The following is a 23,862-nucleotide window of genomic DNA, read 5'->3' as shown; positions in this document are numbered from 1 at the left end:
TAGGATCGGAAAAGGGTTCACCGGTAGCCGAAAGTTTAAAACTAGTATCGACAGGAGTGCGAGATGATTGACAGTCAAGCATACCAGCACGATTAAGAAGATCAAGAATATACTGGCGTTGGGAAAGAAAAAGGCTGGAGGAATCTCGAACAACAGCAATGCCTAAGAAATGATGAAGGAGTCCTAGGTCAGTCATAGAAAATTCAGATCTAAGAAGAGAGACAATATGATCTAAGAACTTTTGAGAGGAGGCGGTAAGAATGATATCATCTACATAGAGAAGTAAATAGGCAGTGTCAGAAGTTTGATGATACACAAAAAGAGAGGTGTCGGAGAGAGATGGAGTGAAGCCTATTGTTTGAATGAAGGAGGAGAAGCGTTGAAACCAAGCTCGTGGGGCCTGTTTAAGACCGTAGAGAGATTTCTGAAGAAGACATACATGAGTTGGAAAGGATGGATTTTCAAAACCCAGAGGTTGCTGGCAGTAGACAGTTTCTTGAAGGGAACCATGGAGGAAAGCATTTTTAACATCAAGTTGGTGAATGGGCCATGAAGAGGAGACAGCAACACTAAGAACGGTGCGAATGGTGCTAGGTTTAACAACAGGAGAGAAGGTTTCTTCGTAATCAATTCCTTGTTGCTGAGAAAAGCCACGACAAACCCACCTGGCTTTATATCGTGAGAGGCTCCCATCGGAGTGGAACTTTTGGCGAAAAATCCATTTGCCAGAAACAATATTTGTATTGGGAGGACGAGGAACAAGTTGCCAGGTGTTGTTTTGAAGTAAAGCATTATATTCTTCTTGCATGGCAGCGGCCCAATTGGGATCAAGTAGAGCAGTTTTGTAATTCTTTGGAAGAGAAGTGAGAGATACGGAGGTATGAAGGTTTAGGCGGTCTTGGGGTTGATGAAATCCTGATTTGGCCCTAGTACGCATGCGATGATCATTAATCGGGGCTGCTGTAGGAATAGCACGAGGGGGTAAGGTGGGTACTGGTGAGTCCGGCGCAGCGGAAGAGTCGGACGAAGGAGTAGGGCTGGGTGGTGGAGTGGGAGCAGGGCTGGGTGGTGGAGTGGGAGTAGGGGCCGGGGGTGTTGGGGAGGGAGCAGGGGTCGGGGGTGTTGGGGACGTCTCGGGTGGGGTGAGTGTATGGTTGGGATTGGCTATGGTGGGTGTTAATGGTGGTGGTGATAAGTTGTGTTCGGCAGGTAGGGGAGTATATAGTTGGAAAGGACGGGGAGAGGGGGTGTTTGCGGAGCTAGGGGTGTTGGATGGTGTAGTAGTGCGTTGTGAGAAAGGAAAAATGTGCTCAGCAAACGTGACATGACGAGAGACATGAACGTGTCCGGTGTGAAGGTCGAGACAGCGATAGCCTTTGTGCTCGTCAGAGAAGCCGAGAAAAGCACATGGGATAGAGCGTGGTGACAATTTATTTGCAGAAGTGGCGTAGGCATTGGGAAAACAGAGACAGCCGAAAACACGAACCGCGGAGTAGTCGGGGTGGGAAAGAAAGAGGGAATAATAGGGAGTAGTGTTGGGTTTAGTTTTAGAAGGTCGAATATTTAGAAGGAAGGTGGCCATGTGTAGGGCTTCAGCCCAAAACTTGGGAGGCATAGATGATTGAATGAGGAGAGTGCGAACTATATCATTGAGGGTGCGAAGAGAGCGTTCTGCTTTACCATTTTGAGGGGAGGTGTAGGGACATGAGAACCTAAGCAGGATGCCATGTTGTAAGAAGAAAGTACGATTTTTAATGTTATCAAACTCGCGACCATTGTCACATTGGATAAAGCGAATTGGGAGGAAGAAGTGAACAGACACATAGCGTTGAAAATTAAGGAAAAGAGAATGGACCTCGGATTTGTTGCGTAGAGGAAAAGTCCAGACAAAGTGGGTGAAATCATCTAGGATAACAAGGTAGTATTTAAAACCCGAAACACTTGCAATGGGAGAGGTCCATAAATCACAATGTATTAATTCAAAGGGATAAGTGCTACAAGAACTAGAGGAACTAAAGGGAAGACGCACATGTTTGCCTAATTGACAAGACTCGCAAAACACAGAATTATGAGAGTCCCTATTACATGGTATGGTAAATTCACTAAGCATAGAAGCTAAGACGGCGGGGTTGGGATGGCCCAGGCGACGATGCCAGAGATCGACGGAGGCCAGCATGGATGTTGGAGGGGTGGCGGCAGGAACTCCATTAAGAGAATAAAGATCACCGGAGCTATTGAAGCGAGCGATCTCGGCCTTGGTCAGGTAATCCTTCACAGATAAACCAAAAGGGTCAAATTCAGCCGAAACTAGATTGTCGCAAGTAAATTGGCGAACAGAGATAAGATTTTTAATGAGGGCGGGTGCAACTAGAACATCGCGAAGTAAAAGAGGTTTGGTGGAAGAGGGAAGTTGAGCCTGACCAACACAATATATAGGAATAGATGATCCATCTCCAAGGATAATGGAAGGGAAAGGAGATTTAGTGCAAGAAGATAACCAATTACTAGATGCAGACATATGACTAGAGGCCCCTGAATCAAAGATCCAATCCGTACCTGAGTTTCCTTGTGCAGCAAAGTTATTCATGGCCTGGAGAAAGGCAGCTTGATCCCAGCTCGGCGTCGCAGGTGAGGGTGGCGTCGGAAGCAGTGCCGGCGGATACGATGGTGAAGGCAGTAGGGCCGGCTGGGGAGTGTAGTAGGCATTGGCCGGCTGTGGTGGGGGTGGCGCCGGGAGCAGGGCCGGCTGAGGTGTGTAGTAGGCGCCGCCGTCGGTGGTGTAATGACCATAAGGAGCATACGTCGGGGCGGCGTGATAGGCATTGGCCGGCTGTCGGGGGTTGAGAACCCCGGGAGCACCAGTAGGCGGCCGAAGGCCGGGTTGCCAGGCACCTGAGTATGCCGGCGGAGCACCGAGGGTGGACGGAGCGGACCAGGGCATGGGCCATGCTTGAACAAGCCCCGTCCAAGGATCATGAGGAGGCCGCCATGCAACCGCAGATGGAGCACTGGTGGGTGGTGCAGGACTCGGTGCTGGTGATGTCGTAGGCGGAACCGAATGAGTCAACGGCGGCCTGTAGATAGGGTTTTTGCCGCGGTAGTTCGGACTAGGACGCCAGCCTGGGGGCGGTTGAACAGATGACGATGCGGACGGCCCGGCGGCAGGAGCCGGCATGGAAGGCGGCGCTGGTGTAGACGACAGAGGAGGACGAGCCGCAGCATGAAAGACCTTGGGGCGAGAGTCCTTGCGAGCTTGTGTTTCCGCCGCGAGTTGTAGCAAGGAACGAACTTCAGCGAAGGTAGGAGGGGGCCGTATCATCGGTATGAACGAGGCTTGCTTGTCAAAGTCTTCGCTGAGGCCGACGACGACGATATTGATTAGCTGTGAGTAGCTAACTGTATCGCCGAGTTCGCGGAGCTCATCACCAATGGTCTTAACGCGCTGGCAGAACAGGTTCACCGGGGCGTCTCCTTGCACCATATTGCGAAGCTCGGTGTGGAGAGCGTTTTTCCGAGCGTCGGTGTTGCTTTGGAAGAGCTGACGGAGGGAGTGCCAGATGTTGGCAGCGGTGGCGCCGTCGTGATCGAGCATGTTGAAGATCTCGGTGGTGATGCGGGTGTAGAACCACTGGACGGTCACGAGATCGTCTTTCAACCATTGCGGATCCTCGAGGCGGGGAAGACAGTTGGCGGCGACATGCGAGCGCAGGTTGCAACGGCCGAGGTGGAGATCGAAGAGATGTCTCCAATGGTAGTAGTTGTGGGCGGCGAGATCAAGAACTATGGGGATGTAGGGGCTGACGTCGGAGATTGTGTCAGCAAGAGATATTGGTGCGGCGAGGATGGGTGCAGGGTAGTTTTGTGGAGCTATGGTGAGGGCCGAGAGAGAAGCGGCCGCGGCGTTGGCAGCCTTGGCGATGAGTGCGGCCCGGCGCTCGAAGTAGCCGGGCGGCGGCGGCGGTGGCGTTGGCGGAGCCATACCCTAAACCCTGGGACCGGTATCTGATACCATGAAAGCTGAATAAAACTGTTGCTTATTGATGATTTGGTGCGGCATACAAGAGTATATAAGAGGGTACAAACCGACTTGGGGTAGGGGTACAAAACTAACTTGGACTAGAAGTCGTATACCATAATGACTACTCTAACACAGAGATAAGTTTTAAGTAATTTTTCCTGTCGGACGTAGACACAAAATAATTGATTTTTATCGGTCGCTCGTACTAAGTTTTAACATTGAAACTTAACATATTTTTTTAGAAGTCGTCAAAATATATTAAAAATGATTCTTATTTCAAAGCGTCAGTCACGAGAAACACGAATATGAAAACATAACTTATTTTTCTAAAAGATATAGAACTTTGAAAATCAAAAGCCAAAATAAAAACACGGCACCATGACCCGAGTGCCCACGCACTTGCGTGCCGTAAATCCTCGCCCGATTATTCGTGTGAAAGCACAACCGTGCTCCTTCAAAAGTGAAGCACACATGTGTGCTTCATGGGAGCACAAAGTTGGTACACTTTGTGAAACACATGCGTGTTTCTTCTTGGGAGCACAATTCTGCTTCAATGTGTAGGAACACAACTTAGTACGCATGTGTTTTCATGGTAGCACAGTGGTGCCTCAAAATGGGGGAGCACAAGTTAGTACAATTTTAAAATATGGGTTAGTACAGTTTTGAAGCATGAGTTAGGCTGTGTTTGGTTGAGCTTATTTTTGTAACTTCATCTTTCAAAAAGCTAGAAGCTAATCAAAGGGAAAATTTTGACATCAGCTTTTGTAAAAACCTATAACTTCCACGTGGTGCAAATCTCACAGCCAGCCTACCTCAACTTCTCGAGATTCTTTTTTTTTAAATGAACTTCTCGAGATTCTTAGCGAACCGTTCAGCCGTCCTCTGGAAATTGCGTACTATTTACCTACTTTTGCCACTCCCAAGCGAAAAACGATGGGATGAATAGAAGACCATGAGCAAACCCACTAGCCAATCGCCTCCAAACGAACAGAGCAACCACTACTCCCGACCCCGACGGCTAGGGTTCCTAGCAGCTGCTGCTTGTGGCCCTCAAGCGCCGTGCGCCTAGCCCACCCTCCGCCTCCATCCCCCGTGCCAGTCTAGCCTCTGCTCCCCCGTCGAGTTGCTCGTCCCGACAGACAGCAAGGCCCTCCCGCGAGCAGACGCTCCCGCCCAACTGTCCAACCACGGACGCCGATGACCGGCGCGATGCCGACGAGCAGAGCTAAAACATGAGTTAGTCAACACTCCTCCCTCCCTCCTTCTCTACTCCCCCACCCCTCCTTGTTCTTGTTGTACAAAGTAGTAGGATGTTGTGTTTGTTTAAAAAATCATGGAGTTGTTTTGGGATGAATACTTGTTGTACAGAGTATATGTTGACAATATGATGAGGAGAGCCAGGTGGATGGCAAACTCCTCCCCGTCCTCACACGGGACGAGGTCTCAATCGATGGATCCGAAGTTGCCGGACTCGGATCCACTGCCTGTCATGCCGGAGAAGGCCGAAGATCATCGGAGATGAGCCGTGAAAGTGAAGTGGACTAGCAAGTGGCTAGCGTTTCGTGCGAATGGGGAGAGAGAGAGAATATTTGTGGGGTCGGAGTGGGCTAGTTTGGTCCGGATCCAACGTGGCGAACTCGCTCGGGCGTGCCTATATCTGCCTCAGATATGGGCTGAGTTTGAGGGATGCTTGAGAGTCTGGACATGTATAATGATTTTCTGAGGGGTATAATTGCGAAATAACTAATTGAGGAGTACTGGTTGCAAAGATCACTCCAACTCCCCTGTTGCGACAAGTGGTGCACATGCAGCGCGCCACTTGTCGCAACCCGGGAGTTTTCCCTTTTTTCGTAGACCCGTTTATTCAAAACGTTTTATCTCTCAAACCGTGCGTCCGAATCTCGAACCGCTTTCACCGTTGGATTCCTCGCGTCGAGATCATCAAAACTAGATCCCATGTTGATAGGTTTTGACGAACTTTTTTCACGAAAAAACCGGACAAAAAAACGAACCAGGAGCACGGGTTTTTTCCCTTTCCGAAAGAGGCATGCCCGTGCCTCTCACGAAATCAAAACCGTGCCTCTCGCGGAAGCAAAACCATGACTCTCGCAGAAAAAAAAAGAGAAAACGCGTTTTTTTCGTTTCCGAGGAGGCACGGCCATGACTCTCGCGAAAGCACAACTGTGCCTCTCGCGGAAGCAAAACTGTGACTCTCATGAAAGAAAAAAATAGAAAACATGTTTTTTCGTTTCCGAGAGGCACGGCCGTGACTCTCGCGAAAGCACAATCGTGCCTCTCATGGAAGCAAGGAAAACGCGTTTTTTTTCATTTCCGAGATGCACGGCCGTGACTTTCGCTAAAGCACAACCGTCCCTCTCGCGGAAGCAAAACCGTGACTCTCGCGAAAGAAAGAAAAACAGAAAACGCGTTTTTTTCTGTTTCCGAGAGGCACGGCCGTGACTCTCGCGAAAGCACACTCGCGCCTCTCGCGGAAGCAATACCGTGACTCTCATGAAAGGAAAAAAAAAAGAGAAATCGTTTTTCATGCAAAAAAAATTCAATTTTTTTTATCGAAAAGCTAAGGAAGACCGGTGGAAAACCAAAACGTCTAAAAAACCGTTTAAAAAGCAGAAAACGCGTGCAAAAAAATAAAAAATAAATATAATCCGAAGGGACCGCTCAGAGCGCGACACGTGGATCGTTGCAAGGCTCCCGAAGGAGCGCCCGTTAACTAGTTGCTCTCGTATAATTGAGTTGCGTTTTGGTGACCGATGAGTAAGGGCATGTACAATTGTGCTATCTTAGGATTGCCACGTAGGATAAATGATGAGGTGGAGGAGAGAGAACTCAGAAGAAAAGACTTGTCTTCTTTTATTTAAGAGAAGACAAGAGATGATCTCTTAGCATAATATGTCTCACCACGTTTTTAGGAATAGCTAGTTGTTGAAGATAAGATTAAGAGATGACCCATTGTAGACATTTTTTTTGGGCGATGCTAGGCGCCGGCGCACCGGCCGAAAGTTTTGGCCGGTCCTACCCCAGCCCTTGGATGCGAGCCCACGTGGCCACTGGATGCAACAAAAAAACGATTCGTCCTGGGCTTCTTCTACCTCGGGTTAGATCTGCAGCTCCTGCTCGGTGTCCTCGTCGTCGCGCCTCCAGTCTCCTCTGGTGGCCGTCCTCGTCGCCGGTCCCCACCCTCGCCGTTCGTCCTCGTTCGCTAGTCCCCATCCTCGCCGGCTGGCCATCCTAGTCGCCAGTCCCCACCCTCGTCGGTTGTCTTCGTCGACGTTGAAGCTTTTCCCAGATTGGCCTGCCGTTGCAGCTCTCGACATAGCCGTTGCAACTCTCCACGGCGATGGGTGTAGCTCCGCCGCCGCCCCTCGCCGTTGATGCTCGCTGCAGCCGACGACGACGGCCACCCAGTCAATCAACACCATTGAAGAACCGTCGCAAACCCCCTGTGTTGCATACGCTAGAAAAAAAAGCTTGAACCCCTGGATGGAAAAGCTTCAACCTCTATATGGAAAAGCTTCAACCGGCACTGCGAATCAGGAGGAGATGCAACCGCTCGCGCAAAATGCTTCAATCTTAGATTGAAAAAGTGCCAACCAAATGATAGAGAGAGCTTCAATCAAGTGCTGCTCAAGAACGAAAAAAGTTTCAAATCGTTTACAAAAAAGTTTCGATCATGGATGAAAAAAGCTTCAACCGTGTATGAAAACAGCTTCGACCGTTGGAAAAAAAGCTCCAACCAGACACTGCAAACCAGAGAAAAGTTGCCAACGTTGACATAAAAAGCTTCAACCGTATATGGGAAAAGCTTCAAACGGCTATCGGCGACAGAAAAGTTGTGGTTGCCGTCCGCGGTCACCTCGGTCATCGCCGTCGCGCACCCCGGCCGCCGCGGGGTTGCAGCACATGGACATCGCCGTGGTAGCACCCCGTCGTCCCCGGTTGCAGCATCTCCCGTGGTCACCCCGGTCGTCGGTCGCCTTACATGGATGTAGCAAAAACTTCACCGGTAGAAGCAAAATTCTACTATGTGAAAGATCGTGGATGTCGCTAGAGGGGGGGTGAATAGGCGCTTTAAATTAATTACGGTTTAGGCTTGAACAAATGCGGAATAAACCTAGCGGTTAATTTGTCAAGCACAAAACCTACAACAACTAGGCTCACCTATGTGCACCAACAACTTATGCTAAGCAAGATAAACAACTAGGTGATAGCAAGATATATGACAAGAAACAATAAGGCTATCACAAAGTAAAGTGCATAAGTAAAGGGCTCGGGTAAGAGATAACCGAGGCACGCGGAGACAATGATGTATCCCAAAGTTCACACCCTTGCGGATGCTAATCTCCGTTTGGAGCGGTGTGGAGGCACAATGCTCCCCAAGAAGCCACTAGGGCCACCGTAATCTCCTCACGCCCTCGCACAATGCAAGATGTCGTGATTCCACTAAGGGACCCTTGAGGGCGGTCACCGAACCCGTAAAAATGGCAACCCTTGGGGGCGGTCACCGAACTCGTACACTTTGGCAACCCTTGGGGGCGGTCACCGGAGCCCGTCAAATTGCTCGGGGCGATCTCCACAACCTAATTGGAGACCCTGACGCTTGCCCGAAGCTTTACACCACAATGATTGAGCTCCGAACACCACCAACCGTCTAGGGCGCCCAAGCACCCAAGAGGAACAAGCTCAAGGGCACCAAGCACCCAAGAGTAATAAGCTTCTCAACTTGTAACTTCCACGTATCACCGTGGAGAACTCAAACCGATGCACCAAATGCAGTGGCAAGGGCACACGGAGTGCCCAAGTCCTTCTCTCTCAAATCCCACCGAAGCAACTAATGCTAGGGAGGAAAATGAGAGGAAGAACAAGAAGGAGAACACCAAGAACTCCAAGATCTAGATCCAAGGGGTTCCCCTCACATAGAGGAGAAAGTGATTGGTGGAAATGTGGATCTAGATCTCCTCTCTCTTTTCCCTCAAAACTAGCAAGAATCCATGGAGGGATTGAGAGTTAGCAAGCTCGAAGAAGGTCAACAATGGGGGAAGAACACGAGCTCAAAGGATAAGGTAGAATGGGGAAGAAGACCCCCTTATATAGTGGGGGGAACAATCCAACCGTTACCCCCCACACCAGCCCCGCAGAGAGCGGTACTACCGCTTGGCCAGCGGTACTACCGCTCCCCCTCGCGGTACTGCCGCTGGGCCCAGAGCGGTACCACCGCGGTGGTCAGGGCGGTACTACCACATACGAGCGGTACTACGGCCCCCACTGCCGCGGCTAGTACCGTAAAACCCGACACGAAAAAGACCCCTCGAATCGAGGCAGTACTAGCACGAGACCGCAGCGGTACTACGGCTGGGGGCTACCAGCAGTACTACCGCTCTGGAGCGGTACTACCGCTCCGGCCCGCGGTACTACCGCTAGGAAACCAAAACTGCCATAACTTCTGCATATGAGCTCCGAATTGAGCAAACTCAACCTTGTTGGATAGAGGAAGACGAGTAGCATCAAAATAGCAACTGGTTATAGTAAGAAGTGGCAGGGGAGGTATGCCAACAAATAGAGGAGTGAAACCTCCAACCGAGAAGAACCGGCATAACCTCCAACATCGAAAACATCATAGAAGATGCGAGTGAACTCCGTTTTCGATGAACTCGAGCTTGTCATCAAGATGACCATAAGCTCCAAAACTCACAAAGAGAAGAACCAAATAAGAACCAATAAAGATGATGCAAGGATGCAATGGTTTGAGCTCTCTATGAACGATACGATCAAGCTACTCATCGAGAGCCCCCCTTGATAGTACGGCAATCGATCCTATAACCCGGTCTCCCAACTACCATCATGAGACCGGTAAAATAGAAAACCTATCAAGAGCAAACCTTTGCCTTGCACATGGTCCACTTGATCTAGATGATGACGATCTTGACTCCCTCAAGTTGGACCACCTTTCTTGGTTGCGTTGGCTCGATGAAGACTAGTTGATTGCTCCCCCATGCTCCACTATGGGTGGGCCACTCTTCCGCACATCTTCACAAGTCCATTGTCACCACAATGGACGGCAAGCTTCAAGCATTTGATCTCTTCATGATGCTTCACTTGAACTTGCACACCGCAACATCTTCACAAGTCCATTGTCACCACAATGGACGGCAAGCTTCAAGCATTTGATCTCTTCATGATGCTTCACTTGAACTTGCACACCGCAACCTAACCCCACAAAGAACTCTCACGAAGATCATGGGTTAGTACACAAAGCGTAATTGATAATGCTTACCACACCATGGGATCGCTTGATCCCTCTCGGTACATCTTCTACGCTTTGTGAGTTGATCAAGTTGATTCACTCTTGACTTAGTCTTGATCAACCATGAATCTTTCCAACTCTCTTCATTTGGATGATGTCTTGAAGATATACATGAATGATCACACAATCTTCTTCTCCAAGACATGCTTGCAATAAGCTCAACTCTCACATGACCAATCTTTGGATAATTCCTTAATAACACCTTGGTCACCACATAAACTCCTTGAAACCAACACATGAACTTCAAGAAATTCCTATGGACAAATCCTTCAAATATAACTCAAGGCAACCATTAGTCCATAGAGATTGTCATCAATTACCAAAACCAAACATGGGGGCACCGCATGTTCTTTCACTATGGTTGCAGCAAAAATCAAACACCGTCGCCGTCTTTCGCGAGGTCGCAACTCCGCCTTACATGGATGTAGCAAAAAACTTCAGCGATAGTAGCAAAATTCTACTACGGTTGCAACAAAAAATCGTCTTTGTCATCGTCACGAGGTCGCAGCTCTGCCTGATGGATGTAGCGAAAAACTTCGTCAGTAGTAACAAAATCCAATTGTGGTTGTAGCTTCCCCTTGTTGTGCAGTTCCATTGAAGCCTATCTGTCTATGGTTGAAGCTTTTTTCAACAGCTGTTGAAGCTGTTCTAGGTGACGGTTGCAACATTAGTATACACGGGGTGCATCCAGCCATGGCGGCAGGCAACCGGCGGCCGGCGAGGGAGCGCCTGGCCGCCGCGATGGAGGTCGTGGTCGCCCAGTCGCAGCCCGGGGGGAGGGGGAAGGGGGGAGGGGATGCGCCTGCGTGAAGGCTCGAGGTAGGGGATGGATCTAGCCATGGCGGCAGGCGAGGGGAGCCTGGCCGCCGGCAATGGAGATCGTGGTGGCCCAGTCGCGGCTCGGGAGGAGGGGGAGGGGGGAGGGGACATGCTTCCAAGGGGAGGCGCTCGCGAGAGGAAGAAGAAGCACAGAAGGAAAAAAAAATGTGTCGCTTGAGGCCCACCTAGCGTACGTGGAAAAAAGCGAGCGAGCGAGGGGCACCGGCCGAGCGTTCGGCCGGTTCGCCGATGCCAAACGTTTCCTTTTTTGTCATCGCTAAATTACATACAAGACTTAAGATAAGACTATCTTATCAATCATTGTACATGCTCCCCGCTAGGGTTCCGCGCCGCCGCTCCCCGCTAGGGTTCCCCGCCGCCGCCGTCCGCCCGGCGCGGCGCCCCGCTCCCCCGTTCCTACCGCCGCCGCCCGCCCGGCACGGCGCCCCGCTCCCCCGCCCCCGCTCCACCGTTCCTACCGCCGCCGCTCGCCCGGCGCGGGCGTCCCGCCCCGCCCTGCGCCTCCCCCTCCCCTATCCCCTCCTCCACATCCCGCCGCCTCCGTCGTCTCCCCGGGAGGCAGCCGGGGCGGCGCCCGACCTCCCCCCGCCTCGTCCGCCCCTTCTTCGCCCTCCCCCCCCCCCCGCTGCCGCCGGCGGTCGCCCCCGGATCTGGCCGGGTGGTGTCGGCGGCGGCGGGTCGTTCCTTACCCGCGCGTGCGCCTCCTTCCCGGGGTGGGGGGAGGCGGCGGTGATGCTCGGCCGGTGGCGGCCCGGCGTCCTGGTGCGTTGGCCGGCGGCGCTTGCCGTGGTGGTGCCGCCGCTTGGCGGCGGGGCGGTCCGGTGGTGCTGGTCGACCGGTGGCGTGTCCCCGGCCCAGATCTGGGCCCGTAGGGTCCCTTCTGGGTCCTTGCGAGTCGGCTCCGGCGCGACCGCGACGCCTTCTGTATGGGAAGGCAGGGGAGCGGCTTGGACTGAGGCAGGGACGCCGACGGCGTGCCAACTGCTGCGCGGAGGCGGGAGCTGTCCGGGCCTTTGAGGGCCCGGCCAGGCCTGTGGGGCCACGGGCCCGGTAGGCTCCTGCTATGGCGTCCGGTCGGCTACCGTCGTGGACGGTGGAGGTGGGGCCCTCCCGTATGCCGACGGTGTTGCTGTCCTAGTCCCGGCTCCTCTTCTTCGTTGTGCAGTCCATCTTCGCGGCGTCGTGGTGAGACAGCGTGTGAAGCTTCCTGTCCGTGTTGGCGTAGGGTGGTGGTCGGTTTGGTGGCGAGCTCCGAAGTGCCTGAGGTAGAGGCTAGGATCGGAAGAAATCCCTGTTGGCTTGGCCGACACCGATGCGGTGGCGTGTGAGGGTGACGCCGGACCTTCCTGAAGGGCGTCGGGGCTACCTTTCCTCTCTCCTCGCCGTGTATCGGGGGAAACCCTTGGCAGCAGTATCGTCATCGTCGCGTTCCTTCTTGGAGGTTTTGATTGATACCGGCGCTTCGGAGTCTCGGAGCTTGGTGCGCGATCTCCGGTGGACGTAGCGGTCACGAGACTTCATCGTTTTTGTCGATCCGCTGTTATCGGCATTTGTTTCTTTTCTTTTTTCTCTTTCTTTTATTTTGGGCGTGATTGTGCTGCTTCCGCCCCAGCTGTTATCGTTGGTTGTATCGGATGGTTGCTTTGTAATACAAAGTGGGGGAACCTTTTTCAATCATTGTACGTGCTCTAAGGGCAGTTTGAAGGATCGGGCTGTAGATGCTCTCAATCCAACCACATTGCCGCCTAGCTAGAAAGCTCGACTTCGGACCGCCGTATGAGCCCACAGTTTGGTGCGCAGGAAGACGACGGAGACCAGTCACGAACCAAATGTCCCAGCCGGCAGCTCGATCGCTCACGGGAGGTCGTCCAGTAGCGTACATGCATGTGCTGGCCAAACTGCGATCACACAATTATCAAGCACTGCATATATGAATTAGCTAGTGGTGGATCGCTTAGTGTGACCGGCCGCCGGCATGTCGTCGACGGCGATCCAATTCCACGTGACGAGCTCGATCTGCCGTGTCCGGAATGATCCAATCCGACAGCTGAGCTGAGAAGAAGAGATCCACTTACACCAGATCGCTAGAGTATATACACATGTGGCTTGTGGACCAGCTTCACCCTGGAGAGATAAGATCCGTGTCCACGATCCAAGATAAATGTGCAGTTGCAAACAAAAACAATTTCTTTTCTTGAAAAGAAAACAAGAGGCGAGCTAAGCTAGCTGGACTGACATGAGGCCGCCGCTGGCGTCGTCGTCTTCTTCTTCCATTGCTGCCGCCGCTGCAACGGCTCCCTCCTCCTCCTCTGCTCCTCCGGCCACAACCAGGAGAGCACTGCTCTTGTCCACCTCAGCCCTCACGCTCGCCGCCGTCGTTCCTGCAGTGGCCCAGGCAGCCGCCAACCCCTTCTCCACGCCCTACTCCCAGTCCCGGACGCTGCAGCTCGGCCTCGACACCAACGGGTTGGTTGGGTACCTTCCATGGATTGATTGATCGTCCACTCTTCTTGCTATTCATTCCAGTCACCACATGCGTATGAGTAGTATGATCGATGGATCGATGGATGCAGGAAGATTCGGACATGCCCCTCCACCAATCCCGGGTGCGTCTGCACGAATCCCACCGTCGGCGCCTCCTCCTCCGTCGCCTCCCCGCTCATCATCCCGGAGTCCACCTCCGCCGACGCTGCCGCTCAGGTATCCATTCACCATGCGTGGCTGAATGTAGCATCTATCTTTCACAGGCTGATTCCAAGCTAATTCAAAATTTCAATCCATCCATTCATTCAGATGTTGCGGCAAGCCATCCTCAAGACGCAGAAGAATGTCAGCTTCAACGTTGATCAGCGAACTCCCCACGGTACGCACTCGGATTTAAATTAGTTGCAACTTTCTTGACCGGTCAGCTAGCTGGAACCAAATTACATAGTACTGAATTCCATTACAGACGACTTAGCTCAAGAATGAAGATGCGATTCTGAATGCATCTCCGAGAATGTACATATGTGTGTGTATATGCAGGCCAGTACATCCAGGCCGAGGTGGACGGCGGCTTCGGCCGGGACGTGATGGAGTTCCTCGTGAAGAAGGACGCCGGCGTTGTGGCCTACCGCTGCGTCGCCACCAAGGTCACCTTCGTCTACCCCTTCACCACCGCCATCGGTGACTCGCGGGGCCAGGAGCAGAGGGTCGCCGCCGTCGCGCAGGAGCTCGGCTGGTACGCGCCGGACATAAGATCCTCCGTCGACGACGTTGCTACATAATTAAGCTATGTAACGCGCCGACTGTGAGATGCATTTCAAGATCAAACGGCATGCATGCATGAGATTGGTATATGTATGTAGATCGATCGATCATGGTCAGTTGGTCACTGGGTCAGATAATTTGTCGTCCAATAGCCACCGCGCGATGTGTACTACTATGGATTTTTATGCTTGGAAACTTGGAACTCCAATTTTTCATTTGACATAATACCGCTCTATTTTTTTTAGAAAAACTTATGAGCTATTCATCAAACATCATGGCAGTATAAAGAGCATGAGAAGTAACAATCACATCCATGTTTGTAGGCCACCTAGCGACGCTACAATCACTAAAGTGATCCAGAGACGCACCGCCATCATCGCCCCTTCCTCACCGGGGAGAACATCATCCTTTGGGTTTTTCAAAGACGTGAATATGATCTACGCCATGTTGAGTCAACCATGGTCTTCGGTTAAATGCACGCTGCACCAGTAGCAGTAGCTTCCTTGGCTTGTAAGGAAGCAGCAGGTTCCTAGTAATTACCTAGTAGTTTACTTAGCTACCTAGTAGTTTCCGAGAATGTGATGTGCATGTACGTAGTAGTTTGCTAGCAGTTTTTCTAGGGGTTTACTTGACTTGACCCGGGCTGACCTGTGGCCTATAAAAGGAGATGAATCCCATCGGTTGTAAGTAGGCCGCTCCAGTGCAATATCAATCAGCCTCAAGTGCTCTCCCATATGTGTGTGTTCAGTGTAGAAGCATTGTTTAGCCACTAGTAGTCTAGTACGTGAGCTCCGCTCCAACTCGATTATGTGTGTACCACCCTGTTCGTGTCCTCCTCTGCCAGCATAGCTAGACATCCAGCAGTAGTTCATCTATAGTCTATAGTTGGGCTAACACGCCACACACGTCACAAGGAAGGAATGAAAACGCGCGCTTCGAGATGTTTACGCCGTAGAGCTAGCAGCGCCAACCTACAGCCCGTGGTCGGAAATTCCAATCACCTTTGACCAAAGGGACCACCCGACGAGCATCCGTCACCGAGGCACTGCGACCCTGGTTCTCAACCCCATAGTGGATGGCTTTCACCTAACACGAGTCTTCATTAACGGGGTAGCAGTGTCACTTGATATACACCGACACCATCAAGAAAATGCATATGGATCCGGCAAAGAATCAAGCCCCAGCACTACCACCTTTAACCAAATAATACCAGGAGTTGAGACACAATGCTCGGGCAGCGTCAACTTGGACGTGGTCTTCGGTACTCCGGATAACTTCCGAAGCGAAGAGTTAATCTTCAACATCGTACCCTTTCGTAGCGGTTATCATGCGCTCCTCGGACGAACTGCCTCCGACAACGCAAAATGCACCGCCAGGATGGGGGCTAGACGGGGAAAACCTTATTCCATCTTCAAGGAGTCCCCGCTGCCTCACCTTCATGAACAGGACACAAACCCTAAACAGACTCAAAAGGCACCTAACAACGAAGCATGAGTCATCCCGCCGACAAGGGCCGGGATCTACAGATGAGGCAGGTCGGCGGTGGCGCCGACGAGAGGCAAGGAAACTCTAAATGTTTGAGTGACTTTCTTTCTTTACGTGGAAGAAAGGAAAAACACATCGTTACCATGCAATAATTGTTAACTGTTTGCTAGGGGAGGATTGAGTTCCTTCGGAGCATTATCAAACTACTCACAAGCAGGAACTCTTTTTTTATAGAGAAATCATGGTCTTTTTATTGCATGATAATATATGGTACAATTGTAGTGTCATTCGGCTGCAGCAGTCAGTTATATCGACCATGAGTGACGATAAAGCGCTTTTTACAAAATTGTGAGCCTCCATATTGGACATCCTGCCTTCATGAATAATTCAGATCTCTTCAAACTCCTCACTGACGACGGATGTTGATTTCGTATAGAATTTAGCTATAGATACTTTTACTTTCTCCATTAATCTGTTTAACTACCGCTTATGCGTCGCATGCAAGAACTCGGAACTCGTCGTAGGAATTTCGTTGGGTCGCTCAACCAGTTTTCTTAATTTTTAGTTGACCTAGCTTCTGGGCCCATCTTCACAAAAAAAAAAGGACAACCTTCGTTTCTGTGTTGTTAGGCCCATTGCTCATTTAAATAGGATGCCTTCTCTTTAGGCTTCTTTTTCACCCGTGGGTTAGTACTTTATGCTGGCAAATCCTAAACGGTGCCCTCTGCCCCTATCCCTTCAATGTACGCAAACGGGCGCGCACGCCACATCGTGCTGGGCCGGGCCATGTTCCCTTTTCTTTTTGTTTTGAAAAGGTGCAAAAAAAAAAAGACCGGCGGGTTTGGCTACGACCTCCTCGTGCAAGCCACCTACAATAGCCAACTAGACCAATCAAACCGACATGACTATTTACATCCTTTTCATTCCTTTGTTCTTCATTATTTTTTTCCTTTCCTTTTTCTTTTTATTATTATTATTACTAGTATGCATGCATGCGCAATGCGCGTCTTTACGTTACATAGTGATTTTGACAAAAATAAGTCATGAAAATGATGGAGAAATGATTCAAGATGGATGTCCATTGTGCATGTACTCGGAATTAGCATAAGAAAGCTTCTCGTGTTCTTATGCAGTCACTATCACATGAATATGTAATTTGCACAAAATTTGGGGGTACTTATTGCAGAAAACACATTTGGAAAAAAGTACTAAAACCACTCCAAAAAACACATTTCTAAATGACAAAAATTTCTTGAAAAAAAAGGTGCACATATTCATCTCTCCATGTTCTATGTACACATAAAAAGTTTCACGGGAAAACACCTTTTTTTGCATGTGCTAAAAAGACAAAAAATACCATGAAACACTATTTAGAAGCACTAAAACCTATATCTTTTATGCGAACACAAAATAAAAAGATTTTTTCATAAAACTTTATTCCCCACACATATTTTCCGAAGATGCATGGGTGAAATTTTGCTTTGTAATTTCTGACATTTTAAAATATGTTTGAAATGCAATTTTTTTCAAAAGTGGTTTCATATATACCTCAGAACGATTGCTATGTTTTGTTGTAGCATTGACTACTGCTTTCCAGCCAGAAATGTATGCGAGGCAGTGAGGCCATGTATGTGCGCGATGCATTGATTTGATTTGTCTACTTTCTATTTTTATATTGTTCTACTTCTTCATCTCGTGTCAGACTTGGTGGTACGGACCCCACTCATTTGCCATATAGCTCTGCGGGTGTCTGCTTCGGGAAAACAATTTGTACTGCTCCAGAAGATGCGAGGTGATTGTCTTTGCTCCAACGAACTGACATGCAGTGTTACCCGGCGCTAACCATAGATGTTTCGGAGCGACCCAGATAACACTGAACGCTACTGTAGCAGCGAATCCCTGCGCTGTAAGCCATCGGATGGAGCCCAATGAACGGCCAGAAATGCATTTCAATGTGTGAATTCAAAGATTCAAAACTCATACACTATATAGTAGTATAGATTATTATTATTATTATTCCTCTTTTTATAACTTGATGAAAAAACTTCACCAAGTTTTATGAACATTTTTACAAATTCCGTGAACATTGTATCAAAATCAATGAACTTTTTTCTAATTGATTGAACATATTTCAAATCCGATGAACTTTCCTAAAAATCGGTGAACTTTTTTCAAATTGATGAATTTTTTTCAAATTTGATGAACTTTTTATTAAGTTTGTGAACTTTTTTCAAAATTGGTGACTTTTTTCAAATTTTGATGAACTTTTTTTTCAAAATAAATGTACTTTCTTTTCAAAATCAATGAACCGCTTTCAAATTGATGAAGTTTTTTTAACTTAATGAACTTTTTTTTAAATGGATGAACTTTTTTAAAATTCATGAACTATTTTTGAAGTTTGTGAACTTTTTTTCAAAATTCGTGAACTTTTATCTCCAAAGGGCCAAATCCTCAAGTATATATAGGTTGGAGGAGAGGGAGGGGGCGCCACAAGAGGGAAGGGGGACTCCCCTCCGTCTGGTGAGACGATGATGAATGTCGTCACACTGAGAGGGGCCTAAGAATATTTCTTCATCGGAGCCCCTTGTCAAACTTTCTGATGAACATGTAGTTGTCGCTATGATCACCGTGTTACAGATGACGTTTGAGCAACCCTAAAGTCCATCGTACGGTAAGAAGTGACTACGATACTCTCATGGTCTAAGAAACTAAAGCATACATTAACTCTCTGTGTTATAACGATTGACTTGTGACAATTGTATCTCAAAGTATAACAAACAAGTTTGGGTCAATTCAATATGATCGTTCTTCCAAAGTCACACTCTCAAAGTTGTTTTAGGACTATCGTTACACTTAACTATAACTTAAAATCCGGAAAACATGATCACTGACAACATTTGAGCTAGTCTTAGAGGCGAGGCTAGGAATCAGGTTTTACCGTTTGTCATTCCACACGTGCATATGAGTTTTCCACTGAATCGCATATTTCAGGATCATAACAGTTATAGAATAGAATATAAACTACTCCCTCCGTCCCATAGTGTTGAAAAACATCTTACATTATGGGACGGAGGGAGTATTAATTATAAACATGAAAACATAATAATACAATATTATTGTCTTTAGGGCATATTTCCAACACACCTTGAATTTGCGCGTTGTAGAGTTTGCCATGCAATTTCTTGACACACTTTTTTCTGCAATGAACATACACTTGTGTGATGTGGCTGTGATGTTCCTCGCTGTCATGGTGGTATCTCGATGTTGGAGAAACCGAGAGCCTACATTGGCAAATCATCCATGACTGAAAGTTTTGAAGGCACGCTGGATTTCTGCTTCCAAGGTGCATTTCTGCTATAGTAGTAGTATTTTATTTCGTGGCGATCGAGCATCTAGTTGAGCCACGTAATTTTGTTCATGCATTTCTGCTTCCAAGGCCAGAGTAGCACGAGAAGAGCATCATTGATCGACTTCTGCTTGGTGTGGATCCCGATCCCGACCTCAAGCTCCCCTAGTTGGGTGGCTCCGTTGCTCCCCCTCCCACACGTCCTTGTTCAGAAATTTGAAGGCTCTCTTTGAAAATTGGGGGGGGGGGGGGGGGGCATGGCTCCCCCTCTCCCCTGGTTCCGTCACTGCTTCCACTTGAGCACCAGGTTCTTGAGATCGCCAAGCGTGAGTCCTGATTCCAGTTGTTGGCGATCTCCCTGAACCGCTCGGCCTCGGTGAGCGTCACCACCACCAGGGCGACGACGCTGGGCGCTTGCTAGTGCCGGTATTTGGCGAGGTGCCCCATCGCTTGCAGCGCGGACTTGCGGCCCAGAACGAGCCCATGAGGCCCGGGTAGTCGTTATCGAACGACAGACTTGTCGCCTCGGGAAGGGTGCTGATATGTCTCGCTTCACGCGAGATGAAGCGGGCACTCGCTCAAGCACCAACCATAATGGGCCAGCCCAACGGGGAGCATGGGCATTCAACATTTTTTTCTTTTGTTTCTTTTTTCAGTCTTTTGCCTTGTATTTCGCTCCTTTAAATTTTTGCTTATACTTTGTAATTTTATAGTTATATCTATAATAAAAATTACTTCACATACAGAACTAGAAAATGTTAAACGTGCATTTAAAAAATGTTAAACGTGTATAGACAAATGTTTATCGCATATACAAAAAATATATATAGGAAAAATAAAATGTGTATGAAACAATTTGATCATGTATTTAAAAAATAATAATCAAGTATTTGAAAAACTATTGAACAAGTTTTTCAAAATTGTTAATCAAGCATTTGGAAAATGTTAAATATGTACAGAACAAATGCGGACCACGTTTTAAAAAATGATGAATTTTTTCATCATGGATATAAAAATGTTAATCAAAAATTTGAAAAAAATATTGAACAAGTATTCAAAAAATGTTAATCAACCATTTGAAAAATGTTAAATGTGTATAGAAAAAATGTTGACGATCTATTAAAAATGATGAAAAATCGGATCATGTATTTCAAAATGTTAATCAAGCATTTCAAAAACGTTAAATGTGTTTAGGAAAAATGTTGACCATGAGTTAAAAAAATGTTAATACTGTATTTAGGATATGTTAATCAAGCAGTTGAAAAATGTTAAATGTGCATACAAAAAATGTAGACCATGTGTTAGAAAATCTTAATCTTGTATTAAAAACATATTAATCAAGCATATGAAAAAGTTTAAAAGTGTGTTTATGAAAAATGTTGACCACGTATTCAAAAAATGTTAATCTTATGTTTGAAAAATGTTAATGAAGCATTTAACAATGTCAAAAATGTGTATAAAAATATTTACCATGTATTAAAAAATGTTCAATTTGTATTGAAAAATGTTCAACGTGTGTTAGAAAAATATTTTTTACATATCAAAAAATGTAGAATGAGATCCAAGAGAAACAAAGAAAACCAAAGAAACAAAAACAAAAAACACAAAGAAAAACAAAGAAAAATAAAATGGAAAAACAAATGTGAAAGAAATGAAAAAAAAACAGAGAAGAAAAAAGAAAGAAACAAAAGAAAACGAAAAAAAGAAGAAAAAACCTTGGAGAAAACAAAATAAAACAGAAAAAAACGGTGCGGAAAATTGGCTCTTTAACCTTATCAAGGTTGAAACTTTGGTCGGTTAGCATCTTCCCTGTGGGGAAGTTGTTGGTGAGCTTAATTGCAGCACTTCACGGTGCAGGTTGTTCATTTTTTCCCTAGCTACGACCCCCAACTAAAAGCATGGCATGGCACTCTGGCAGGGCCCGGTTGTACTATCAAAACGAAAACAGTGCAGCTTGGGAGCTCCTGTTCGACACTCTTGGCGCCGTTTAGGTAAGTGGGCCCTCGAAGGCGATCGGTACTGGCCTGGCCAAGCATCACTCGCGTGAGGTAACGGAAAAAATAATCAACACTATTATTCTGCGACTATGGTGGGTTCGAACTCACATGCCATCGTCGACGGAATTACCACAATAGCTACTGCACCGCGATGACTTTCATGTCATATATCCGAAAAGAGCGGTACTTTACCTTTGTTTTCAGTCCAATTATAAATTATTTGAAAAAGAAAATGTATTTTTGCAAATGAATTCACAAATTTAGAAAAGATCATCGATTTTGAAAAAAAGAGTCACAGATTTAACAAAAAATTGTTCACAAAATCAAAAAAGGTCACCAATTTAAAAAAATGTTCACTAATGTGAAAAAGGTTCATGGGATTTTAAAAAAAGTGGATTTCAAAATAAATCACCAATTTTGATATAAAAAATTCATGCAGTTTTGAAAATAGTTCACCGGATTTTGAAAAACAAAGTTCACGTTTTTGAAAAAAATTCATTGATTTTGATAAAAAAGTTCATGAATTCAATTTTTTATCAAATTTCATTTTTCTTTCACAAATTTGAAAAAGTTTCACCAGATTTTGAAAAAAAAGTTTAGGGATTTGAAAAAGGTTCATCAATTTTGATAAAAAAAAACTTACCACATTTTGAAAAATAAAAAGGAAAAAAGAAACAAGAAAAAAAAGAAAACATAAAAGTAAAAGTAAAAAATAAAAGAAGTAGAAGAAGAAAGAAAAGAGGAAAGAGAATGTAACAAATCACATCATGTTAGATGCCTAGCTGGCTACCGTAGCGAACTGTAAACATGGAGGTCATGGGTTCAGAGTCACTAGTGCGGACTGATTTTTTGCAGTATAAAACAGAAAAAGAAAGGATAAACAAGTCGGCCCAGCACCGAGTGGTAGTGTGTGCCCGTTTGCGGAAAACACTATAACGAAAGCTGGATAAACGGCCCGTCCCAGCATGGAGTGGTAGTGTGCGCCCGTTTGCGGAAAACACTATAACGAGTGATGCAGACGTCAAGTTGGATTTACCGTGCAACTTGCCCATGGACGTCGGTCTATTCCCTCACCGAGAGCAGTACGTGACACCACATTTATCCGGTCCATCACTTGGTTTAATAAGACTACGGGTGGCTAATAGTTTATTTCTCCGCTTAGTTCAGTATTTCTTTTTCGTTCTCTCTAGTACTTAAGGGCGTGTTCGGTAACCCTTTATAGCCTCAAACTCCTCAACTCCTCAGTCAACATCCAACGGCCAGCTTCTCGCTGAAAATCTTGGAGCTGACCATCCGTTCGGCACATCAGCCTCTGATCTCGATTCAGATAATGGGCTAATAGCCCAATAAGCGGCCCAATTCGAGGGAGAAAAAGCCCTGAACTGACAAATTGCCTAGTTTGGCAAGCACAGGTGTCATACACATTAGCACAAACCACCTTAATAAACAAAATAAGATTACAATCAGACCCCTGGTCATCTTGCACCGCTCGTCAACGCCATTGAAGCACCAATCGATGGAGGTGAAGACTGGCACACGCCGGCACCACCCCATCACCGTGGACGGACACACGGAAGCCGAAACCGCGGATGGACAGTGAGCGACCGATGCGGAGGACAGCGAGGTCGTCGGGGGTCAGGGATGGGAGCGGCGACCATTGCTCCCGCGTGCTCGGCTGCTCCTGGCGGTGGCAGCGGAGGACGATGGAGACGGCGGGGCGGGCGGCGAGCCTGGAGGGCACTGGAAGGCTACGTGGGTGGTCGATGGGCTCGGCGGCTTGCGTTAGAGGAACGAGAGGAGGAGGATATCGGGGAATAGAGCGGACGTGCGGGATGGGCTCGAACTGGTACACCCGATGTTCACTTTGTGGTGGCAGTTGCTAGTAACTTCAGTCAAACTCTCGCTCCTCTGATTTCTCGGAGCTCGTGTTTTCCAAATCCACAGCTCCTCTGATTTTACACTTCACAAATAGCCAGATTCTCACTCCTATAACCAAGATTTAAACCGTTCGGCTAGACTCCTCATCTGGAGTCGAGGAGTTGAGAAGCTAGAGGGCTACCGAACACTCCCTTAGTTTAATTCTTGCCTTTTATCATTTGCCCTAGTAACTTACATTAGTGAACTATTTCCAAACTCCAATTTGGGTGTGAGCGTATTTGCATAAGTAACCACACAATTGCGGGGATAGTAGTGCTTTCCTTTTTGCTCCCTATGGGATCGACAAACCTTATTTATCACAAAATTGTTACATCGCCTTATGCACTTGTTGGCCATCAGTGAGGCTGACGCTCTACCGTCCTCCTACGCAGTGGACTCAAAGGTTGAGCGGGATGTCCACTGGCTTTGTGCCGGGCGTGTAGGGACGCACCCATCACAAGTGTGATCGCCTTCCTCCCTGAGAGGGGGCAGACTGAAACCATCCAGCTGGTGATATCCCGGAGCCATGGGCGCATGGGGGATCCATCCCCTACCGAAACAGGGGAGTCCTGGAGGAGACCGCGTGTCACCTGTAGCGTTGTTGCACGAGCAACCTCCTCGAGGTTTAGCCTCCCCCGAGTTGAGTGGCGTGTCCGCAGGTGCACATGGTCACCGTGGGCGGGGCGTC

The 23,862-nt window shown here is 48.0% G+C and overlaps 1 protein-coding gene across 3 annotated transcripts; it reads left to right on the top strand.

The window, feature by feature from the left end:
- Positions 1 to 13,338: 13,338 nt before the first annotated feature.
- Positions 13,339 to 16,118, top strand: LOC123077214 (thylakoid lumenal 17.9 kDa protein, chloroplastic). Of its 3 annotated transcripts, none has more exons than XM_044499440.1 (5): positions 13,339 to 13,655; positions 13,754 to 13,880; positions 13,974 to 14,043; positions 14,205 to 14,400; positions 14,753 to 16,118. In XM_044499440.1, the coding sequence occupies exons 1-5, from the start codon at positions 13,417 to 13,419 to the stop codon at positions 14,919 to 14,921; spliced, it is 801 nt and encodes a 266-aa protein (XP_044355375.1). In that variant the 5' UTR covers positions 13,339 to 13,416; the 3' UTR covers positions 14,922 to 16,118. The 3 variants fall into 3 exon arrangements, with proteins under 3 accessions (XP_044355375.1, XP_044355376.1, XP_044355377.1); XM_044499441.1 differs by having other exon boundaries at positions 13,349 to 13,646; positions 14,753 to 16,102; XM_044499442.1 differs by lacking the exon at positions 14,753 to 16,118 and having other exon boundaries at positions 13,352 to 13,646; positions 14,205 to 14,727.
- The last annotated feature ends 7,744 nt before the right edge of the window (positions 16,119 to 23,862 follow it).

This window comes from Triticum aestivum, chromosome 3D (assembly GCF_018294505.1).
Source record: "Triticum aestivum cultivar Chinese Spring chromosome 3D, IWGSC CS RefSeq v2.1, whole genome shotgun sequence".
Classification (NCBI taxonomy): Eukaryota; Viridiplantae; Streptophyta; class Magnoliopsida; order Poales; family Poaceae; genus Triticum; species Triticum aestivum.
The sequence above is the reverse complement of the archived record's forward strand: the minus strand, read 5'-3'. Positions and strand labels throughout refer to the sequence as shown.